We start from the raw sequence: 21,443 nt of genomic DNA, 5'->3' as shown, positions 1-21,443 counted from the left end.
CAAGAGATATAGGTTTCTTTCCCAGAATTTTATTTCTTATCCCTGTGTTCTTTGCCAAGGCTATCCCACTTTAAGCCAAAGTTCTCATCCATAAAATGGAAATGATGACAAGAAGCTCTCTGCCTACCTTAGAGGACCACATGGAGAAAGAAATGAAGTGATGTGGGTATAAAAACACTCAGAAAGATGTAAGGAATCAATTAAATTATCATTATGGTTAATAACTACAAAGCTCTTTTTTAAAAGTGACTCCAACTCATCCACTGATTCACTGTAGATAAAGTGCCTGGTCCTATGGCTTACATTTTAGAAGAAGATACATTTAAAATTCATCACCAAATTGCCAGGTAATAGTAAGAAACATGTGAGAGTAGAGATTGATTTAAAGTAAGGAATTATTACCTTAGATATAAGTAGTCATGAAAAGGCCTCTTTGATGGCCAGAATAAAATGAGAAAACAAGCCATCAGATCCTCTGGGAAAAGAATATTCCTGGCAGATGGAAGAGATACAAAGACTCTGAAAAGAGAACATGCTTGGAATGTTCCCGAAACCTCCAGGTGCCTACATATACTACTAAGAAGTGCTTATCATTTTAAAACTGCTAAACTTTGGGTAAAAACATAGGGATCTCTGATGTTCTGGCCAGGATTTCTCCCATCCATCCCACCCTAGCTTCATTAGAGCAGGGTTTCTTCCAGGGAAGGCAGGCTGCAACTATGTGGTCCAAGAGGGCTCACTTTCATTTGGAGGAGTGAGCAGTGCAAAGGCCCAGCGGGGTCATCAGTGGAAGTGACCTCCCAGAGACGGCAGCAGGAGAGGGTCAACAGCTGCTAGCCTGAGGCTGCAATCATGGATAGGGCAAGTGAATTCTGGCCAAGACTGCTCAAAGATACAACAGACATTAGAGAGAGGTCCTACACTAGTCATACATGCCTGGCTTTGTGCATATACATAAAAGCTTCAAAAGGGACAACCAGAAAGTTAAAGTTTCTGGACAGCCCTGAAAGAGATCTCAATAATGAGCAATGATATAGATTTTAACAACACTATCAGTCAATGCAACCTAACTGACATATACAAAACATTCCACCCAAGTTCTGAAGAACACACATTACTTTTAACCATTTATGGATAATTCTTCAGACTAGAATATATGCTGGGCCATAAAACATATCTCAATAAATTTTCAAGACTGAAAACACACAAAATGTCTTATTTAACCACAGTAGAATTAAGAGGTAAACAACGACAAAAAATTTCTCCAAAGAAGATAAACAAATGGCCAAAAAGCACATGCCCAATACTCAACATCATTATTAGGAAATGCAAATCAAAACCACAATGAGATACCACTTCATATCCACTAAGATGGCTATAATCAAAAGACAGACAATAACAAATGTGGGAGAAGATATGTAGAAATTAGAAGCATCCTAATGTTGGTGGGAGTGTAAAAAGGTGCAGCCACTATAGAACACGGTCTAGCAGTTCCTCAAATGGTTAAACATAGAATCACCACGTGACTTAGAAATTCTACTCCTAGGTATATACCAAAGAGAAATGAAAACACAGATCCACACCAAAGTTTGTACATGAATGTTAGTATGAGCATTATTTATAATAATCAAAAATAAGAAAAAAGCCAAATGCCCATCAACTGATGAATAATCAATACAATAAAATATTATTCAGACTTTTATAAAAAGGAATGATGTCCTGATACATGCTAGAACATGGATGAAACTCACAGGTAAGTGAAAGAAGCTAGACACAAAAGACTACATGGTCTATGAGTCCATTTACATAAAATGTCTGGAAAATGTACGTTTATATAGACAGAAAGAATATCAGTGGTTTCCTAGGCTTGGGCATGGGAGTTTGAATGAACTGTAAAAGAATACTAGGGAACTCTTTGTGGTGATGGGAATATTCCAAAAATAGATTGTAGAGACAGCTGCACAAGTCTATAAATTTAATACAATCACTGAATTGTACAATTCAACTAGTATGGATGAATTTTACGGTATATAAATAACAGTCAATAATGCTATCTTTTAAAAGTAAAAATTTTAAGTTATATGTAAAACCAGCAGGTTCTTATCTTACATTTTATATAATACAGATATGTAAGGAGTTAAAAGTAAAACCTCCTCAGGAATGCCTGATAAAGATGGCAGATTGAACATAGGCATCTATTTCTTAAAATCTCATTAGAACTATAATAAATAATGGCTGTTAAAGCCATTAAACCCAGAAGGTTGGGGAAAACAGGAAAGAAGGCAGGATTAGCAAAAGAGGCAAAGACAAATAGATGAGCAGTAACTGTTAAAAAGACCAAATCTCAAGTTGATGGTAGGCAAATCTGAAAACCAGTCTACATATCTATGCTGCAAAATTAAGGCAAGGAAAATAGAGTAAATATTTTAAAAAATCAGAGAATTAGTCCAGCAAGTCTTAAAAAAAAAAAAAATGTGATGATCTAGTTTACCACCCTTGGAAAGGCTAAACACTAAATATTAACAATATTTACCTGTTGGGTAAATCAAATCCTTTACGATTATATAGTGAAAGTGACAAATAGATTCAAGGGATTAGATCTGATAGACAGAGTGCCTGAAGAACTATGGATGGAGGTTCATGACATTGTACAGGAGGCAGAGATCAAGACCATCGTCAAGAAAAAGAAATGCAAAAAGGCAAAATGGTTGTCTGAAGAGGCTTTACAAATAGCTGAGAAAACAAGAGACGCTAAAGGCAAAGGAGAAAGGGAAAGCTATACCCATTTGAAAGCAGAGTTCCAAAGAATAACAAGGAGAGATAAGAAAGCCTTCCTCAGTAATCATGCAAAGATGGGCACAATAAAGGACAGAAATGGTATGGACCTAACAGAAGCAGAAGATATTAAGAAGAGGTGGCAAGAATACACAGAAACTATACAAAAAAGATCTTCACAACCCAGATAATCATGATGGTGTGTGATCACTCACACTAACCTAGAGCCAGACATCCTGGAATGTGAAGTCAAGTGGGCCTTAGGAAGCATCACTACAAACAAAGCTAGTGGAGGTGATGGAATTCCAGTTGAGCTATTTCCAATCCTAAAAGATGATGCTGTGAAAGTGCTGCACTCAATATGCCAGCAAATTTGGAAAACTCAGCAGTGGCCACAGGACTGGAAAAGGTCAGTGTACTTTCTTTAGAAAAGTGTCTTTTAAGCTTAGGATCAACCTTCTGATACCTTTTGCTCACTTAACATGGAGGCTACCCCAGCTTTTTCAATTACAGAATTTAAAGTAATTTATTCTTGAAGATTACCCAGGACTCTTTCCTGTTTTTTATATATATTCTCTCACATACAGAGCAGCTGTGTGAGAGAATATTTTATATATATTCCACATACAGAGCAGCTGTACTTTCTGCTGTCAATCTGATCTTATCTGCTTTCTATCTTCCATAAATTTCCAACAATGGTTCATTAATAAGCATTGTTTTGAATTTATTTTTTATGTATCTTTTCTGAATTTAAGAAATTAAGCATAGCAAGAGAGACAGAGATATGAATTCATCCCACTACACAGATCCAAATTCCAGAGGTCTCTTTCTAAAATGGTTGTTGTTATTCAGTAGTTCAGTCATATCCAACTCTTTCTGACCCCATGGAGTGTAGCCTGCCAGGCTCCTCTATCCAAGGATTTTCCCAGCAAGAATACTGGAGTGGGTTGACATTTCCTTCTCCAGTGGATCTTGCTGACCCAAGGACTGAACCCACATCTCCTGCACTGGCAAGCAGATTCTTTACCCCTGGGCCACCAGGAAAGCCCTTTCTAAGATGGTAGTTTAGACTAAAATAAATATCTAACTACATTATTTAAAATACTTCCTTAGCTCAAGTGGAGAGTCCAAGTTCTTTCACCTGACATGATGGATCCTTAACAATGTGGCTTTTGTTCATGCTACCTCACACAAGAAAGCATTGATGGCCCTTTTTTCTGGCTGGTATCATTGCCTACATTTACCTGACACTGTGTTACTTACCTGACACTGTGTTATCAATCCTTGTTTACGTGTTCTGATTCCTCACTAAGTAGTGAGATCAAGAGCAAAGACCTTACCCATCCTTGACTCTTGGGCACCCACAGGGCCTATAACATAGTAGGTGACCATTTTATAAATGAGAGCTCAGGCATTAAAATGCTAAATAATCTGAGATGGATCTCAGACCAATGAGCCACAAATAAAAGAATTTTAGAACTAGAAGAAACATTAAAGGTTATGTTTATTAAATGAACAAACTGTGAGGGCCCAAGAACCTTGTGCCAACTATCCTGTACTACCAAGCAGAATAAATCACTCCATCAAATATGACCCTCATTTTATGTTATTCATGTACTCCTCTTGCAGCCCTCATCCTTCTATTTTTTCTCAGGGACTAAGATAATGCAAAAATTTTATCTCTGTATCACCAATACCTGGGCACAAAGAAAGTGCTAAATAAATATCTATGGTTAAATGTATAAATGAATGCTGCGGAGAACTTAATATTGTACTCGTTTCTACTACTAATTCATTCAAGGATAGGAAGCATGTCATGTTATCTCTGAGTCCCAGTTCCTTGTGTCAGGAGATTACAGTATCATTCAAATATTTCCAATATCAAATGGAATGATCTGTGTGAAACCAATATGGAAAACGATGCCATGCTATCACAGGACAAACCATATCCCCACATATAACTAGTAAGGAAATAAAGAGGACTGAGCCACAGGGATAATGTTCTGAATTGGGGAGAAAATGTCCTTGACAATCTGGTGGTTTTAATTGTAGATACTAAAATCAGTACAGGTTTTTACAAAGCAGGTGTTATCCTCTCCGCCATATGGCATGAGCCCCAGGGCTCCTTCTCCTCACTAAGGAACAACAGACCAAAGGCTTTACTGCAATCTCCTTTATAAGACCTCTCTGACATCTTCTTTCTCAGTTCCCTGCCACAGTGGGAAAAAAAACCCAGGACAGAGACTCAGAAGACCTTAGTTCTAATCTGGTTGTATCACCATACCAATTATGAGTCTCCAGGAAAGTCTGTTTCCTACCTGTGAAATGGAGATGATAATTTCTTCACAAGGTTAATTTGTGAGGACGAATTATGTTAACATACATAAGTTACTGGGCTTCCCTCATAGCCCAGTCAATAAAGAATTTGCCTGCGATGCAGGAGACACAGGTTTGATTCCTGGGATGGGAAGATCCCCTGGAGAAGGAAATGGCAATCCATTCCAGTGTTCTTGCCTGGAGAATCCCATAGACAGATGAGCCTGGCAGGCTACAGTCCATGGGGTCATGAGAGTCGTACACGACTTAGCGACTAAACCACCACCATATAAGTTACTAACATAGTGCCTGGCACATCTTAGCTACTCAATAAGTAATAGCTGCTACTTCACCTTTAAAAGCATAAAGACATTTGAGCCACAAAGTACAGTTCAGCTTTGGTTAACATCCCTTCTTCAACAATTTACAACTCAATAATGGGGAGAAATTTCCAAGGATCTTAACATCAGCAAGTTCTTCACCACCTTTTAACTGTATCTCTTTCATCTGATGAAAAAATGAATCAGTGGAAAGCAAAACGAACTGGGAATCAGTTACCTATTGCCAATAACCCTTCTCAATTTCAGTTTTATCATCTATTATACAAGGATAATAACCTGTCTCATTAAACTCCTGTGAAGATTAAAAGAGATCGTGAATATGAAAGGACCCAGGATGCTACTGGCAATGGACATGTGAACCTTTTTTTTTAAATCACTAATTACAGTATAAATGACTCAGAATAAACCAATCTCCAATGCTGGAAGCATGATTCAACGTTCTTGGATTGTGACTCAGTATTGTGTTAGAATGTATGACTCTTCCACTTAAGATCCTTCAATAGCTTGTTATTACCTTTAAAAGTTAAAATTCCTACATGATCTGACCTGCCTACACTTCACATTCCAATCATAACAAACCACTCGCAGTTCTCTGTGCAAGCCAACCTAACGAACCTCCTTGCCTTAGCACATGCTATTTATCCTCTGCCTGGAATACACTTGTCTCTTTATTATTCTTCCCCAAGACAACTAACTCATTCAGTTCAGACTTCACCATCAGGAAGCTTTCCTTAAACATCCAATCTTTTATTCAGTACATGCCACAGTATAATTTTATTCAGTATTATATCATTGTGTGCCACATGCCGTGGAACCTGCAGCTGACAGGTGAGACACAGTTCCTGGCCTCATGAAGTTTTAGCATCCTGTACTGTAACTGTTTGCGCCTTCATGACACTCATACGACTGGGAGATCAGGAGTTTGATAATGTCTGATTCATCCCTATACTGTCATTTCTCCACAGAGGACCTGGCATAGAATAGCGGCTTTGCAAATGTTTAGTAAATCAACATAAAATAACCAACTGTGCACAAGAGACAGCACTAGATAAAAAGAATAGCAGTAATCTAGTATAGTAAGCCACAGCTTACTCATTATAAGACCCTTTCAAATACATCAATACCTCATCTCATAATCTACTTTAGAAAAAGGAATTGGTAAGTTGTGAAGGTCAGAGGGACCCATAAGGTCATCAATGACTTCTATACATTCCCTCATGTGATAGGACATTCACTACAACTTCAGAGGACAGAATGAATGACCTTAAATTAATAGAATCTGCTCCCTTCAACAATTAATCCTAATCCTGGTTTTGTAAACCCAATTAACCCAAAAGAAGGAATTCTCTTTTAAATGCAGCTATTTGAGGACATTTCCAGGTAAGGCAAAGTGTATAGTCCTCATTCTACTGAGAAAAAAACTGAAGCTCAGAAAGGCAAAAAGGTTCAAAGCTAAAACTGAAAACTGAGTCTAGGAGCCAGTTCTTCTGGTTCCAGGGTTAGGATTTCTAGAGCATTAATAAATTAAAGCTGGAAGGGATATCTACTGCTTATTAACTTCAAGTCCTTTACTCTGAGGCCCAGGGTGGGAGAGTGACCAAGATGAGTGCCCACCAGCCCAGACTCTGCATCTACCACACTGACCTGATCCCTAAAAATCATACCTGCCCATATCAGAATAGAGGAAATAAAGGCTTACCAAAGTGTTAGAAGAATTATAATCCTCAGCTGATTTATCTACAAAAGAAAAAAGACAAGTGATTCAGTCAGTAAACAATTACAGTGAATCCTTTCTGGAGACTTAAGAAGCCTATTCAGTAAAATACTTGCCAAGCTTAGAATAAGTGTTACTGATACTACAGTCCCAATACCATGCTAAATACTTTATACACATTACCACCTCTAATCCTTGCTACAGCTGGGTACTATTATTATGTCTACTTTTATAAATTTGGAAACTGACATTCATTGAAGTGATTTGTCTACAAATTATTTAACACACAGGTTATTAGGAGTCAAGATTTGAATCCTGGTCTAATTCTAAATACTAGGCTATAACTATATCCACATTATCAAGCCTCAGTGATTAAGGAAATTTCCTCCATTCTAAGAGAAAAGGAAACAGTTCCTGACTGGTATCACCCTGAGACATCTATAACAAATCAGCATGCAACTTCAGCTTTTAGAAAGGATCCTTCTATATCCATGTCTATTCCCCACAAGGAGAGAAAAACTAAGGAAACTTAGTTAAAACTTAGAAAAACTAAGAAAAACTTAGGAAAAGAGCTTCCCGGGTAGCTCAGCTGGTGAAGAATCTGTCTGCAATGCAGGAGACCCTGGTTTGATTCCTGGGTCGAGAAGTTCCCCTGGAAAAGGGATAGGCTACCCACTCCAATATTCTCACTTGGAGAATCCCCGTTGATAGAGGATCCTGGTGGGCTACGGTCCATGGGGTAAGCGTGGGACATGACTAAGCATCTTAGCACAACACGGTCATGTCAAGTATAATTAAAGGTATGGTCTTATTTCTGACAATTTCTGACACTAGATCTAAACTCCCTCAACATCACCAAATTTTATTAATTCCAAGATATATATTTTTTCACATTAACATCTCTGAAACAAAGATGTGTCCTACAGTCAAAGGTATTTCATGATTTAATTGGCAGCTTCTTTTTTCTTCATGTATGTAAAATAACAATGCATCTTACAATCAATGATATCTTAAACTTGATAAAGTATGATACACAAACCCAATGGAGATCTAGCAAGAAAATAAGTTTAAACACCAAGTACTATGTTTGGATTTATTCTTTAATTCCTAGAAGTCCAAGAAGAAATTGATTTCATCAGTTCACCAACAATGGAATTAAGGAGAAGAAATATTATATCAAATCCTACATCTACCTCACCAGGAAACAAGCCCAGATAATGTCCAAGATCTCACATACATGAAAGTGTCAGGTATAGCTCCTGTGATCCTGTGACAAATTATGAACCCACAAACTGTGATAATATGTTCTTAAAGCAAGCCCTGAATGGCAAGCTGTACCCTAGAGAAATCAAATCAGGATATAGCTTAAACATAATTCACTTGTTTTTCTTGTCCAAAAGCAAATTCCATACCAAGCAGAATACTATGCCTTCACTGCACCACCTCCAACCTTCCGTAGTACTACTGTTTTTGAGGACTGGGTATTCTGGTAATAAACATATCTCAATCGTATAAAAGAAGAGTAAATTTGCACCTTCTAAATGAGATATACAATTTTTATATATAAAAATTAAATTTCATAGCACAGAATGACACAGCAGAAAGCACTTCCAATCCCTTCATTTTACAAATAAATAAACTAAGGTTCAGAGGAAAAGAAACTGGTTTAAGATTACATAAATCAAATGCCACAAATCCATGGCAAAGAGGGCTAAAACCCAGAACCTGAGGTTGTCAGTTCAGTTCAGTCACTCAGTCGTGTTCAAATCTTTGCGACCCCATGGACTGCAGCACACCAGACCTCCCTGTCCATCACCAACTCCCGGAGTTTACTCAGACTCCTGTCCATCGAGTCGGTGATGCCATCCAACCATCTCATCCTCTGTCGTCCCCTTCTCCTCCCACCTTCAATCTGTGCCAGCATCAAGATCTTTTCAAATGAGTCAGCTCTTCGCATGAGGTGGCCAAAGTATTGGAGATTCAGCTACAACATCAGTCTTTCCAATGAATATTCAGGACTGATTTCCTTTAGGATGGACAGGTTGGATCCCCTTCCAGTCCAAGGGACTCTCAAGAGTCTTCTCCAACACCACAGTTCAAAAGCATCAATTCTTCGGTGCTCAGCTTTCTTTTGGGCTTCCCTGGTGGCTCAGAGGTTAAAGCGTCTGCCTGGAATACGGAAGACCCGGGTTCAATCCCTGGGTCGGGAAGATCCCCTGGAGAAGGAAATGGCAGCCCACTCCAGTACTCTTGCCTGGAGAATCCCATGGAGGGAGGGGCCTGGTAGGCTACAGTCCATGGGGTCGCAAAGACTCGGACACGACTGAGCGACTTCACTTTCAGCTTTCTTTTTAGTCCAACTCTCACATCCATACATGACCACAGGAAAAACCATAGCCTTGACTAGACAGACCTTTGTTGGCAAACTAATGTCTCTGCTTTTTAATATGCTGTCTAGGTTGGTCATAACTTTTCTTCCAAAGAGTAAGTGTCTTTTAATTTCATGGCTGAAGTCACCATCTGCAGTGATTTTGGAGCCAAAAAAAATAAAAGTCTGCCACTGTTTCCACTGTTTCTCCATCTATTTGCCATGAAGTGATGATATCAGATGCCATGATCTTTGTTTTCTGAATGTTGAGCTTTAAGCCAACATTTTCACTTTCTTCTTTCACTTTCATCAAGAGGTTCTTTAGTTCTTCTTCACTTTCTGCCATAAGGGTGGTATCATCTGCATACCTGAGGTTATTGATATTTCTCCTGGCAATCTTCATTCCAGCTTGTGCTTCATCCAGCCCAGCGTTTCTCATGGTGTACTCTGCATATAAGTTAAATAAGCACAGTAACAATATACAGATTTGATGTACTTCTTTTCCTACTTGGAACCAGTCTGTTGGTCCGTGTCCAGTTCTAACTGTTGCTTCTTGACCTGCATACAGATTTCTCAAGAGGCAGGTCAGGTAGTCTGGTATTCCCATCTCTTTCAGAATTTTCCACAGTTTATTGTGATCCACACAGTCAAAGGCTTTGGCATAGTCAATAAAGAAGAAATAGATGTTTTTCTGGAACTCTCTTGCTCTTTCCATGATCCAGCGGATGTTGGCAATTTGATCTCTGGTTCCTCTGCCTTTTCTAAAACCAGACTGAAGTTGTCAATCTAGTCTAAATTTTGCTTATCACATTACCTATTAGTTGGTACAGAAAATAAAGTGTTAAAAAAACAGGAAACAAAAAAAAAATTGGCATGACAAATTGTGCTTTGGTTTTAGACAGCAAAGGATTTAAAGACCAAGTTGAAAACACACTTACATCACTGGTGTATCACTCAATTGATATGTTAAGGCTCTATGAATAAATCACTTACTTCCCCTGAGCCTAAATAATTTCTCTGAGTATGCAAAATGTGGGTAACAGTACTTGTGCTGCCAGTCTCTCAATGTCATCATGAGAATCAAATGAGATAATTTATGTGCAAGCATATACAAATTGAAGTAGTGTTGTCATAATTAATATGAGAATAGTATGAGAAGAAAGGAAATAGGAAAATGAGAGATAGGACATTTAAAATAACTATGCCATAAAAAAATGAGATCTACTGTATAATACAGAGAACTATATTCAATACCCTATGATATACTGTAAAGCAATTATCCTTCAATTAAAATTTTTAATAAATAATTTTTTAAGGGAAAAAATATCGTATGATAAACCATACTGGAAAAGAATATTTTAAAATAGAGTGTATATATAACTGAATCACTTTCCTGTATAGCAGTAACTAACACAACACTGTAAATCAATTATACTTCAATAAAAAAATAACTATGACAAATATACAGTTTTGCCTGGAGCTGCTTTGGTCTTCAACTTACAGAAAACAAAAAATCCTTCAATGTTATTCATTTATGGATACATCCAGGAACATACACACAATACCCTGAATGTGTATATCATATACCCATATTCACTCATATATACTTAAAGGGGACTTTTTATATTCCAAACATACAGAAACCCACAGAGCTGCTTCCATAAACATAAACAGTATTTGTATATATCTACACACATACACATAAAAAGAGATTATTTCAAAGACTTTGCTACTGAGGCTTTCAAAACCAGCTCCTAATCTGACATCTCCATGACAAACTCTTGAAAACACAAACCCTAATCTAGAAAACTTTCCTACCCATGATCCCTCAAACCCAATACTGCCTTGGAATAACTCACTCCCTGAATGGAAGAAGTGAGATAGATCCAGCGGGGACAGATATCAAGGAAGGAATATGCTAGGGATATGTATAATGCTCTGCTGGGCACCACTATGAGAATGAGCAAAGCTGCAGTTTGTCATCCTCACCATCTGTGCCCTTTGCTACAAGCCAGATACTTGCTGGGAAAAGCATCCTTCAAAATCAGTTAGTTCATCCTGGTTCTCACTATCCCCAACAACACTGACCTTTAAAAGAGACAACAGTAACACCAGCATTAAGCACTGAACTCAGAGTTAAGAATAGTGGTTAAGAGACTATTAATTTAGGCACAATAGAAAGGCATTTGGGGCTCTAATGTTTGCAAAACAAGAGGAAACTGGAAGTGGTATATACTAAAGATACTACTTGCCCTAAAATTCTAAGATGCTATATAAAAGGCAAGTTTCCAGAAATGTGGGCCTTCTTAGGACTTGCTTAAGAAAAGAAAAATCTCTCTGCCATGGAAGGAGGTGTTCTGAGTAAGAGTTACTAGAAGGAAGTGGTAATTCCTAGTCCAGGAATTAGGAGACCTGGATTCTAATTCCAATTCTGGTATGAAAAACATTCTGAAAAACACAGCCCTTTATGCAGATACAATGAATACATCTAAAGAACATTTATTATTATATTTGGCCTTTTTTCATTTGACTGATAAAAATTCATTTCTTGAGGAAGAAATTGGGCTTGCCTACTTAAATGTGTTATCACATAACTTACTGATATTGAAACAATGATAACAATGGCTTACATTTCCATGGTGCTGTTTTATAACCTACAAAGAACTTTCACATCAGTGAGCTCATTTATTCTCATTACAACCTCTTGAGATAGGAAATAACATCCCCATTTTGAAGCTCAAAGAAATAAAGTAATTACTAAAATCTAGTCAGTATCAGAATCCAGATTTTCTAGCACAAAGTCTATGTTTTTATACATAATATCACAGTATTTTTTAGAAACATGCCGTTTTAGAGTAAAGACTCAAGTTTGATGCAAAAACCCAAAATCGTAGCTCTCAAATTCCAAAATTCCATCTTAGTGAAAGTGCCATCTCTACTCTTCCCATAATGTTCTTCCTTCACATCAACGGGCATCCAATATGAAAACATTTTTTTTTGGCCCTAGACTGCCCTGGACACAATCTCCATACCTGTAAAGCTCATATACTTCTGGCTGTTGGAGGTCTTCTTTGAGTTATAAAATTCCAACACATCCAGAACAGCCTGCGGGTTTTTCTTCTGCTCCGACTTAGTGATATTTGATGTCTGAAGCAAGCGGGCCCATTGCTCTGGCATCCCCTGTAAGAGAGATATGTAAGGCTGTCAGCAAGGCACACAGTCACAGGGACCCTGAAGCAAATTCAGAACTAACTGTGGAGTGGAAGATTGGTTCAAGATGGGGAAGCAGAGGACATGTGCTCACCTCCTCCTCCAACAGTTAGTTAGTTTAGCACAACTAACTGCTGAACAGTTAGCTAGTTTGCTGGAACCCATCAAAAAAAAATCCAAAGACAAAGGTGTAGCCGCAATGAGATCATAGGACAGGCACAATCACTGTAAAACCAAATCCAATATCCACCAGGTGGGAGACCCACAAAGTGGAGAACAATTTTACCACACAGAAGTTCTGCCACTCTTGTGAAGATTCTGAGCCCTACGTCAGGCTTCCCAGACTAGGAGTCTGGCAATGGCACTAGGAAACCCCAGGGAATCTAACTTTGAAAGCCAATGAGATTTGACTACAGAACTTCCACAGGACTAGGGGAAACACACTCCACTTTTGGAGAGCACATACAAAACGTTGAGCCCAACAGGACCCAGGGAAAGGAGCAGAAACCCCATAGGAGAATGAACCAAACCTATCTGCTAGTGCTGTAGAGTCTCCTGAAGAGGCAAGGGGTGGCTGCGGCTCACGGTGACAAGGGCACTGGCAGCAGTACTACCCATTGGCATGAGCGCTCCTGCAGGCTGCCATCAGCCCTATCATAGAGCCTTTAGGTCCAGGGTTAGGTCACCTCAGGCCAAACAACAAACAGGGAGGGAACACAGTCCCACTCATCAGCAGACAAGTGGGTTAAAGTCGCTGCCCACAAAAGCAAAATCAAGAATACTATACCTCTTGAGATAGGAAATAACATTTAGATTTGACATGGAAATCAAAAGATTTAAAGACAAGCAAAAACTAAGAGAATTCAGCACCAGCAGACCCACTTTGCAACAAATGCTAAAGGAACTCCTCTGGGTGGGAAAGAGACTAGCAACTTTAAAAAAGAAAACTTCTATATATATGTATTGTTATATCAAAACCTCATGGGTGCAGCAAACCCAAAAACTACATTGTGTGTTAGTCACTCAGTCATATCCGACTCTTTGCAATGACAAGGACTGTAGCCTGCCAGGTTCCTCTGTCCATGGGATTCTCCAAGCAAGAATACTGGAGTGGATTGCCATTTCCTTCTCCAGGGGATCTACCTGACCCAGGGCTTCAACCAGGGTCTCCTGCATTGCAGGTAGATTCTATAGATACACATAAGCAAAAGAAAGATCACCCCAAACACAACACTAAAGATGGTAATCAAACCGCAAGAGAACAAAGGAGGAAGGGAAGAAAAAAGACCTATGAAAACAAACAGAATAATTAACAAAATGGCAATAGGAATATACATATTGATAATAGATTATATGTGCCAACCAAAACACAAAGACCGGCTGGGTGGATACAGAAACAAGACTCATATAGATGCTGTCTACAAGAGACTCTCTTCAGACCTAGGGATACATACAGACTGAAAGTGAGGGGTTAGAAGAAGGTATTCCATGGAAATCAAAATTAAAAGAAAACTGGAGTAGCAATACTCATACAAGACATAACAGACTTTAAAACAAAGACTGTTACAAGAGACAAAGAAGGACACTACATAATGATCAAGGGATGAATCCAAGAAGATATAAAAACTGTAAACATATATGTATTCAACATAGGAGCACCTCAATATATAAGGCAAATTTTAACAATTGTAAAAGGGGAAATCAATAGTAATGCAATAGTAGTGGAAATTCAGCATGACTAATTATTAGAGAAATGCAAATCAAAGCCACAATGAATATTACCTCACACCAGTCATCATCAAAAAATCCCCAAACAATAAATGCTGGAGATGGTGTGGAGAGAAGGGAACCCTCCTACACTGTTGGTGAGAATTTAAATTGGTACAGCCACTATAGAGAACAGTATGGAGGTTTAGTTTAAAAAACTAAAAATAGAGCTACCATATGACCCTGCAACCCCACTCCTGGGCATACATCCAAAGAAAAATATGATCTGAACGGATACATGTATTCCAATGTTCATTGCAGCACTGTTTACAATAGCCAAGAAATAGCCAAAAGAAGCAACCTAAATGTCTGACAGAGAAATGGATAAAGAAAATGTGGTATAGACAGACAATGGAATACTACTCGGCCATAAGAAAGAATGAAATAATCTCATTTGCAGCAACATGGATGGACCTACAGATTATTATACTAAGTGAAGTAACTCAGACAGAGAAATATCATATGATACCCCTTATATGCAGAACTTGAAAAGAAACAATACAATTAAACTTACTTACAAAATAGAAACAGACCCACAACCTTAGACAACAAACTTATGGTTACCGAGGGAAAGGATGGGGGGAAGGGATAGTTAGGGAGTTTGGGATCACCACATACACACTGCTATATTTAAAATAGGTAACCAACAAGGCCCTACTGTATAGCACAGGGAGGTCTGCTCAATGTTACATGGCAGTCTGGATGGAAAAGGAGTTTGGGGGAGAATGGATACATGTATATGTATGACTGAGTACCCCTGCTGTCCACCAGAAATTCACAACATTGTTAACTGGCTATCAGTCAGTTCAGTCGCTCAGTCATGTCTGACTCTTTGCAACCCCATGGACTGTATCACACCAGGCTTCCCTGTCCATCATCAATTCCCGGAGCTTGCTCAAACTCATGTCCATCCAGTCGGTGATGCTATCCAACCATCTCATCCTCTGTCATCCTATTCTCCTCCTGCCTTCAATCTTTCCCAGCATCAGCATCTTTTCTAATGAGTCAGCCCTTCGCATCAGATGGCCAAAGTATTGGAGCTTCAGCATCAGTCCTTCCAATGAATATTCAGGATTGATTTCCTTTAGGATTGACTGGTTTGATCTCCCTGCAGTCCAAGGGACTCTCAAGAATCTTCTCCGACACCACAGTTCAAGAGCATCAATTCTTCGGTGTTCAGCCTTCTGTATGGTCCAGCTCTCCCATCTATACATGACTACTGGAAAAAGTATAGCTTTGACTACACAGACCTCTGTTGGCAAAGTAATATCTCTGCTTTTTAATATGCTATCTAGGTTTGTCACAGCTTTCCTTCCAAGGAGCAAAACTCCAATATAAAATAAAAACAATTTTTTAAGTTTTTTTAAAAGAACTAACTTTGATAACTGATAGCAGCTAAAGATGAGTTTAGTCATTCCTTTCTCTGCTCTCAGAGCTTCTCACAGGCCTCTCTTACAAGACATCTTACTGTATCAGTTAACTTCTTGAGATGTTTGCTCCTCACCAGGCTATTCCTCCTTTAAAGCATGAACCTTATCTGATTTGTCTCTGGATCATCAATGCCCACCACAGAGTCCCTGCCAAAAGGCCACTTAAACGAGGTCTATTTAAGGAATGGAGATTTAAAGGCTTCTCTGGTACAATTCTGGAGGTGTAGAAACTGTCCCTCTCAAGAACATGAGAAGATAGTAATAGGGGTCTCAGGAAAAGACAGAGGCATCAGGAAGTCTGGAAAAGATTAAATTTAACAGTGCATAGCCAGAACTCTGAAAGACCAAATGTCTTTCTGTGACCCAAAACTTACTGTAAACTCGCCTGTGACAGCATCAAAACCAACATGAATCGTGTGCTCAAAATCTGAAGGAAGAGAAATCTCTGGCCGTTCCTTCTCCTTCTTTTTATTTGCTGCAAGAGAAACAGGAAAAAGGAGGTAAAAACAAGGATATGACTATATCTTTATTTATTTAGCTCTTTTGTTGAGCTCTAAGCTCTTTTAAAGGCCAAGGACTATGATACAAATTTACCTGTGTATTTACAGAGCCCAAAACCAGACCTAGATTGAAGTAGATGCTCAATTCATGATTAAAGGTTTAATTTTTCATTGAACTAAAGTAAGGCAGGAGCAGAAAGAACATTTATCAAAATGTCTTAGTTTTACCACTAATGAGTCTGTTGATCCAGGGCAAGTAACTTCCTTTTTCTGAACCCTGGTTTCCCCATCTGCAAAATGAGAAGACTCAAGTAAATGGTCTCTAAAGAGCCTTCCAACCCAGACATCTTATATTCTATAAGCTTTTAAAACCTGCTTCTACCTTTTGATTCTTGATTATGCATCACTTTAAGGTTCTCCACATTATGGAATTTTAGATTTGGAAATTGTTTCTTAAAATGAGTATCTAATAATTAATCAAGTACACTGATTCAAGTTACTTTTTTCTATTATAATTGATTTACAATATTAGTTTCAGGTGAACCACACTGTAATTCAATATTTCTATAAACTATCCTCCATTTAAAGTTGTTATAAAATATTGGCTATATGCCCTGTACTGTAAAATATATCTCTGTATCTTATGTATTAATTCAAGTTCTTCATATGTAATAATATTCACTGTGGCCTCACAGCAACCTTATCAGTTAAGTACTATCATCCTTACTTTGCAGATAAAGATGCTGAAGCATAGAGACTAAGCTATTCGCCCAAGATCAAACGGTTAGTAACAGCAGCAGTCAGACTCAAATCTAGGCAGTCTGGCCCAGGCTCTAAGTTCTAAACCACTATTCTATGCTGCCTCCCTAGGCTAGGACCTCAAAGAATCATTAGCAGGTGTTCACTAAAGGTCTGCTGATCTGGCACAAAAAGCTTCAATATTTACAGAGTTATTGTGCCCTTGTCATACCCTTGTGTTCCCCCCAAATTCATATATTCTAACTCCCAGTACCTCATAGTATGATCTTATTTGGAAACAGAGCCATTGCAGATATAATTATTTAAAATATGATTAGGTCATGAAGTAGGTTCAGTCCCTAATCCTGTCAATGTCCTTATAAAAAGGGAATATTTGGAGACAAATGCACACAGGAGGAGATAAATGCAGAGATCAGAGCAGTGCTTCTTCAAGCCCAACAAATTTTTCCTCACAGCTCTCAGAAGGAACCAACCCTACAAACACCTTCATCTTGGACTTCCAGCCTCCAAAACTGAAAATTTCTTGTTTAAGCTTCGTGTTTGGGGTAATTTGTTGCAGCAGCACTAGCAAATTAATATAACCCTCTCCCAGCTAAAAAGAATTTCAGGTCTTGGTATTAGCTAGACCTACTCCACTGGATGGAGAAGGCACTGGCAACCCACTCCAGTACTCTTGCCTGGAAAATCCCATGGATGCAGGAGCCTGGTAGGCTGCAGTCCATGGGGTCACTAAGAGTTGCACATGACTGAGCAACTTCACTTTCCCTTTTCCCTTTCATGCATTGGAGAAGGAAATGGCAACCCACTCCAGTATTCTTGCCTGGAGGATCCCAGGGACGGAGGAGCCTGGCAGGCTGCAGTCTATGGGGTCTCACAGAGTCAGACACAACTGAAGAGACTTAGCAGCAGCAGCAGCAGCAGCAGTCCATTGGAGCCTCAATGCAATTTTGTAACAAGTAGGATAGTGATACTGGTGCCCATTTGACAGAAGAAACCAGAAGTTTCAAGAAGTTAAGTAGCCTTTCCAAGGTACAGAGCAAGTCAGCAGCAGATCTGGGGCCAGGATTGAGGTCTTCAGGCTCCCAGCCCCAAAGCCTTTGTATTCTGGCACTCCTCAGTCAGTTCAGTTCAGTCACTCAGTCATGTCCGACACTTTGCGACCCCATGAATTGCAGCACGCCAGGCCTCCCTGTCCATCACCAACTCCCAGAGTTTACCCAAACTCACGTCCATCGAGTCGGTGATGCCATCCAACCATCTCCTCCTCTGTCGTCCCCTTTTCCTCCCGCCCCCAATCCCTCCCAGCATCAGAGTCTTTTCCAATGAGTCAGCTATTCGCATCAGGTGGCCAAAGTACTGGAGTTTCAGCTTCAACATCAGTCCTTCCAAAGAACACCCAGGACTGATATCCTTTAGAATGGACTGGTTGGATCTCCTTGCAGTCCAAGGGACTCTCAAGAGTCTTCTCCAACCACAATTCAGAAGCACCAATTCTTCGGTGCTCAGCTTTCTTCACAGTCCAACTCTCACATCCATACATGATTACTGGAAAAACCATAGCCTTAACTAGACGGACCTTTGTTGGCCAAGTAATGTCTCTGCTTTTAAATATGTTATCTAGGTTGGTCATAACTTTCCTTCCAAGGAGTAAGCGTCTTTTAATTCATGGCTGCAGTCACCATCTGCAGTGATTTTGGAGCCCAGAAAAATAGTCTGACACTGTTTCCATTGTTTCCCCATCTATTTCCCATGAAGTGATGGGACCGGATGCCATGATCTTCGTTTTCTGAATGTTGAGCTTTAAGCCAATTTTTTCACTCTCCTCCTGTCACTCCTACTATATATAAAATAGATAATGAAGACCTACAGCATAGCACAGGGAACTCTACTCAATACTCAATAATGGCCTACATGGGAAAAGAATTCAAAAAAGAGTAGGTATATGTATGTCAGATTCACTTTGCTATATACCTAAAACTCAACACAGCATTGTTAACCAACCCCAATAAAAAAAACTTTTTAATAAAATATTGAGTTGGAACAAATTTTCATTCAGGCTTTCCTCACCATCTTACAGAAAAATGCGAATGAATTTTTGGCCAACCCAATAAAAACTATAATTTCACACACACACACAATTCAATAATAAGAAAACAAACCGATGAACAACATAGGCAAAAGACATGAAGAGACACCTCACTAAAGAAGATATACAGACAGAAAAGATACTCAACATCATATTTCATTAGGGAACTGAAATTAAAACAATAAAAACCCCTACACACCTACTAGAATGCCAAAATCTGAAACTGACAACAGAAAATGTTAACAAGAATATGGAATAACAAGTATTTTCATTCATTAGAACTAGGGATGCAAAATGGTTCAGTCACTTTGGAAGAAAGGTTGGCAGTTTCTCAAAAAATTAAACATACTCTTACCATACAATCCAGCATTCGTGCTCCTCCGTTATTTACCCAAAGGATCTGATAACTTATTCACACAAAAACTTGCACGTGGATGTCTGCAGCAGCTTTATTCATAACTGCCAAAACTTGGAAGCAACCAAGATGTCCTTCAGTAGATGAATGGATAAACTATGATACATCCAGAAAATGGAATATTTTTCAGCACTAAGAAGAAATGAGCTATCAAGCCATGAAAAGATAATGAGGAACCTTAAATCCACACTACTAGGTGAAAGAAACCAATCTGAAAAGACTACATACTACATGATTCCAACTATCTGACATCTGAAAAGGTAAAACTATGGAGACAGTATAAGGATCAGTGGTCGCCAGAGATGAGAGGGGAAGGAAGGATGAGTTACCAGAGCACAGAGAAATTTTGCTGCTGCTGCTGCTGCTGCTAAGTTACTTCAGTCGTGTCCGACTCTTAACGACCCCATGGACTGCAGCCCACCAGGCTCCTCCGTCCATGGGATTTTCCAGGCAAGAGTACTGGAGTGGGGTGCCATTGCCTTCTCCGAGAGAAATTTTAGGGTGATGAAAATATTTTGCATGATACTATAATATTGTGTGTGTGTATACATACACATATATATATTTATTCAACTCACAGATTCACAACACCAACAGTGAAGTCTAATGTAAAATATGGATGTGAAGCGAATATGATGTGCTGATGTAGGTTCATCTATTGTAACAAATGTACCACCTAAGGACAAGATGTTGGTAGTGAGATTAGATGTGCATATGTGGGAGCAGAGTGTTTACAGGAAATCTGTGTACTTTCCACTCAATATTGCTGTGAATCTAAAGCTTCTATAAAAAATAAACTTTTTTATAAAGATTTTGAGAACTCTGCCCTACAGACTTATATCCTCTATCTCCCACTACAGGAAAACCTTGTTTTACTATGCTTGGAGTTATTATACTTCACAGTAACTAAGTACTTTTTACAAATTGACAATTTGTGGCAACCTTGCATTACCAGATGATGATTAACATACTTTAGTGATTAAAGTATTTTTCAATTAAGGTATGTACACTGTTTATTTAAAAATAGAAGTTCATTTAATAGACCACAGTACAGTGTAAACGTAACTTTTATATTCACCTAACAGAAGCAGAAGATATTAATAAGAGGTGGCAAGAATACACAGAAGAACGTACAAAACAGATCTTCATGACTCAGATAATCACGATGGTGTGATCACTGACTTAGAGCCAGATATCCTGGAACATAAAGTCAAGTGGGCCTTAGAAAGCATCACTACAAACAAAGCTAGTGGAGGTGATGGAATTCCAGTTGAGCTATTTCAAGTCCTGAAAGATGATGTGATGTCAAGTCCTGAAAGCTGTGAAAGTGCTGCACTCAATATGCCAGCAAATCTGGAAAACTCAGCAGTGGCCACAGGACTGGAAAAGGTCAGTTTTCATTCCAATCCCAAAGAAAGGTAATGCCAAAGAATGCTCAAACTACCACACAATTGCACTCATCTCACATGCTAGTAAAGTAATGTTCAAACTTCTCCAAGCCAGGCTTCAGCAATATGTGAACCGTGAACTTCCAGATGTTCAAGCTCGTTTTAGAAAAGGCAGAGGAACCAGAGATCAAATTGCCAATATCTGCTGGATCATGGAAAAAGCAAGAGAGTTCCAGAAAAACATCTATTTCTGCTTTATTGAGTATGCCAAAGCCCTTGACTGTGTGGATCACAATAAACTGTGGAAAATTCTGAAAGAGATGGGAATACCAGACCACCTGACCTGCCTCTTGAGAAATCTGTATGCAGGTCAG

At 38.9% G+C, this 21,443-nt stretch overlaps 1 protein-coding gene across 5 annotated transcripts in view; it reads right to left on the bottom strand.

Annotated features, from left to right (window-relative positions):
* Positions 1 to 21,443, bottom strand: part of PAK1 (p21 (RAC1) activated kinase 1) — a 160,203-nt gene that overhangs the window by 46,534 nt on the left and 92,226 nt on the right. For all 5 annotated transcript variants that reach the window (XM_061406168.1, XM_061406169.1, XM_061406172.1 and 2 more), the window contains 3 exons: positions 16,296 to 16,396; positions 12,547 to 12,694; positions 7,132 to 7,169 (listed from right to left, as the gene is read on the bottom strand). In XM_061406168.1, coding sequence (XP_061262152.1) covers positions 7,132 to 7,169; positions 12,547 to 12,694; positions 16,296 to 16,396 — 287 coding nt within the window. The remainder of the gene's footprint in view (positions 1 to 7,131; positions 7,170 to 12,546; positions 12,695 to 16,295; positions 16,397 to 21,443) is intronic.

This window comes from Bos javanicus, chromosome 29 (assembly GCF_032452875.1).
Source record: "Bos javanicus breed banteng chromosome 29, ARS-OSU_banteng_1.0, whole genome shotgun sequence".
NCBI lineage: Eukaryota > Metazoa > Chordata > Mammalia > Artiodactyla > Bovidae > Bos > Bos javanicus.
The sequence above is the reverse complement of the archived record's forward strand: the minus strand, read 5'-3'. Positions and strand labels throughout refer to the sequence as shown.